Below are 3,542 nucleotides of genomic sequence, written 5' to 3' on the forward strand. Positions count from 1 at the left end.
ACAGAGGACCTCGCCCGCCTTCTAGGCTCCTGACTCCTGATTTAGGGCAACGGATCTGGTGCTGAGTCAGGTACCATCTGTGTCCTCCCCGGCACTGAGCTCACCTCTGTTTGGCTTACTTCGTTGGTGTTACCAGATGGAGGGACGTGGGGAAGAGCTGGGACTTGAATTCTAGGCTCTGCACCTGTCATCGGCCAGCCTGACCACATTGCTCCCTCTCCAGTAAAGCCTCCGGTGTGGCTCCATGATTTAGTTAAAAAAGCCTCTGTTAAGACATTTAGCCCATTATTTCGGGAGGCTAACACCACTTGAGAGCCTGGTGGCCAATCCTTAACCTATGCAGGCCCCCAAGGGCAGGCTGCCCCGACCCCGACCGGCTGTGCCCAGGTGGTAGGGTCCCTCTCTCTCAGCCCTGGTCACAGAGACAGGCAGCAGCGGGGAGCAGCGGGAGATGAGGACGGACTGGGGCTGTGGGCACTCACCGCCTTCTGCCACCAGCCATCAGACCCCTGAGAGAGTCCACGTTCTTGGTTCATAAACAAAGAACCCCTGCGAGAAGGAGGGACGGGACAGGCTCCCACAGGAGGCAGGGCGGCCTCCCAGGCCTGAGGACGTTCCCACAAGGCCCCAGCTGGGAAGCCCTCGGCCTGCCCTGCCCTCCCCTGCCTCTGGGGCCGGCCCCAGATCCCGCCGCAGGAGCCTCCCCTCCCCCTCCGCCCCCTCCTCCCCCACCCCTTCCTGCCCACCCTTTCGCCTCATCGGTCGGGGTGGCAGGAAGGGAGGTGCTGGGCACCGGCCGTGAAGAGCCAGCCCGCTCACTCGGCGCCGCGCCCGCCCGCCCGGGCCCCGCCAGCCATGCGCCCCACCGAGCCCTGGAGCCCCAGCGCGGGGCCGGCGTCCTGGGACTACTCGGGCTTGGGCGCCCCGGCGGAGCTGGAGCTGTGCGCGGCGGGGGACCTGCCCTACGGCTACGTCTACATCCCCGCGCTCTACCTGGCGGCCTTCGCCGTGGGCCTGCTGGGCAACGCCTTCGTGGTGTGGCTGCTGGCGGCGCGGCGCGGCCCGCGGCGGCTCGTGGACACCTTCGTGCTGCACCTGGCGGCCGCCGACCTGGGCTTCGTGCTGACGCTGCCGCTGTGGGCGGCGGCGGCGGCGCGCGGCGGCCGCTGGCCCTTCGGCGAGGGCCTGTGCAAGCTCAGCAGCTTCGCCCTGGCCGGCACGCGCTGCGCCGGCGCCCTGCTGCTGGCCGGCCTCAGCGTCGACCGCTACCTGGCCGTGGGCCGCCCGCTGGCCGCGCGCGCCTGGCGCACCCGGCGCTGCGCGCTGCTGGCGTGCGGCGGCGTCTGGGCCGCGGCGCTGGCGGCCGGCCTGCCCTCGCTGGCCTTCCGCGGGCTGCGGCCGCTCCCCGGGGGCCGCGGCAGCCAGTGCGGCGAGGAGCCGTCGGACGCCTTCCAGGGCCTGAGCCTGCTGCTGCTGCTGCTGACCCTCGCGCTGCCCTTGGCCGTCACCGTCGTCTGCTACTGCCGCGTGTCCTGCCGCCTGCGCCGCCCGCCGCACGTGGGCCGCGCCCGGAGCCGCTCGCTGCGCATCATCTTCGCCGTCGAGGGCGCCTTCGTGGGCTCCTGGCTGCCCTTCTGCGCCCTGCGCGCCGTCTTCCACCTGGCGAGCCTGGGCGCGCTGCCGCTGCCCTGCCGCCTGCTGCTGGCGCTGCGCTGGGGCCTCACCGTCGCCACCTGCCTGGCCTTCGTCAACAGCTGCGCCAACCCGCTCATCTACCTGCTGCTGGACCGCTCGTTCCGCGCGCAGGTGCGGCGGCGCGGGGCCTGCGGGCGCGCCGACAGCGGGGCGCGCGGGGGCAGCTCGGCCTCCTCGCTCTCCGGGGAGGACGGCTCCCCGTTCCGGAGCCCGGCCCGCGGTCGGGGCCGAGCCCAGAGGGAGTACGCGCCCTCGGCCATTCCGTAGCCGCCCGGCCCGGCCCCAGGGAGTGGGCGGCAGCTGAGCGCGGAGCGGCGGCAGGCTTGGCAAGGTGGGCTGGCCTCCCTCCCCGCCCGACTTCCCCGGACCTGCTTCCCCGAGACCTAGAGCGCGGGCTGCTCCGACGGCACGGTCTGCACTCAGGGTCTCCTTCACCAGCTTTCCCAGAGCCTCAGCGTTTTGAACTTCCCCCAAGCCAGGCCGCTGAGACCAGCTCTTCTCTCCCTCTGCCCACGGGACACCTGGGCTCATTTCCTCCAGTCCAGTGAAGGTCCTGTGAGATGGAGCCGACAGCAACACGAGCACCGTGTAGGGGAAAGGGAAGTGGGCCTTCCTTCAGCACCCCGTTGGCGACAGCACCGGCCAGACCCCACAGAAGTCATCCATGTCTTGGGCTGTGGGTTCTTTCGTCCCTGGCAATGGCACTGCGTTTGAGAAATAATCTTCTCCAGGTCAGGCCCTCTGGCCCCTCGCTTTCCAAAGAATCCTACAGACAATGGAACCGACAGCCATTTACAGGCAGTCATCTCGGTGACTGACATCACCTGTCATCAGTCACCATCAGTTCAGATCTTATCAAAGCTCTCCAAAGCCTGGGAACCAGCCCACTGTCTCCTGCCAGCTGCCCCAGAAGCCCAGGCTTGCCGGGTTTTGTGCCTTCTCCCCTCCTCCTCCCCCCGAAGCGGCAGGACTCACCCTGGAAGCTATCCTGACTTCCCCGGGGCAGAGGGATCTGGAAAGTCCACCCCTCAGCCGGGGCGCCAGGACCGTCCCTGTGAGTTCCCCTTTCTCAATAAATGCTGTTGCTGCCTCTTCTGACACCGTGTCTGTCTTTACTCGGGCAGCGGGAGTGAAATGAGTGTCAGGAGGCCAATCGAACACTGGATCAGACAAAACTCAACCCAGTAGTTGAGGCTGACCTCAAAGTAATGGGGATGTGGTGTGACGTCGGGGGCCGAGGGAGCCAGCGGCCTCTGTGGGCGCAGGAGGCCCACAGGAGGGCAGCAGATCGTTTGTTCTTATTGTTTTAATGGACGGCTCACATTTTGAAGGGTGTGGAGAGAAAAAAAAGATTTAAGGGCATCTGCCAGCCAGGTGTCCCTTCAAAGAGGAAACGTGTCACTGTGATTTTCAAATCGGCATGGGGCCTTTTTTTCTATCCCTTTTGAGACCGTCCAGTACAAAAGTGAGGAGCATCCATTTCCTGACTCTGTGACTTAGCCTCTGAGGTTTCTGGAGGGTTTGGAAATTCAGTATTTATATTTTTAAAAGAACTTGGCCTAAAATGTCAGTCAGTGCAGAAAGGAACTCAGAAATTCTCTCTGAGAGCCGCCTCTCAGCCAGGTCCCCGGGCCAGTCGTGAAGTTCAGGTTCTTGGGACTTCAGCCCAGCTGGGGGCGGAAACCTGGGCATGGTCCCTCTCTGTCTCTGTCTCTCTCTGTGTCTCTATCTGTCTCTCTGTCTCTCTCTCTGTCTCTCTCTCTCTCTCGGGCTGTGTAACCTCCCCCCAGTACCACTGGGTTTCTCTTCAGCCTTTGGGGCTGGTGGATTAGTGCAGGCGGACCCCC

General features: G+C 65.4%; 1 protein-coding gene across 1 annotated transcript; it reads left to right on the plus strand.

Annotated features, from left to right (window-relative positions):
* Positions 1-267: 267 nt before the first annotated feature.
* On the plus strand, positions 268-2,968 carry GPR25 (G protein-coupled receptor 25). Its single transcript, XM_032466841.1, has one exon. It carries the CDS (start codon positions 856-858, stop codon positions 1,960-1,962), a length of 1,107 nt encoding a protein of 368 aa, XP_032322732.1. The 5' UTR covers positions 268-855; the 3' UTR covers positions 1,963-2,968.
* Positions 2,969-3,542: the final 574 nt, after the last annotated feature.

The sequence above is a fragment of the Camelus ferus genome, chromosome 23 (assembly GCF_009834535.1).
Source record: "Camelus ferus isolate YT-003-E chromosome 23, BCGSAC_Cfer_1.0, whole genome shotgun sequence".
Classification (NCBI taxonomy): domain Eukaryota; kingdom Metazoa; phylum Chordata; class Mammalia; order Artiodactyla; family Camelidae; genus Camelus; species Camelus ferus.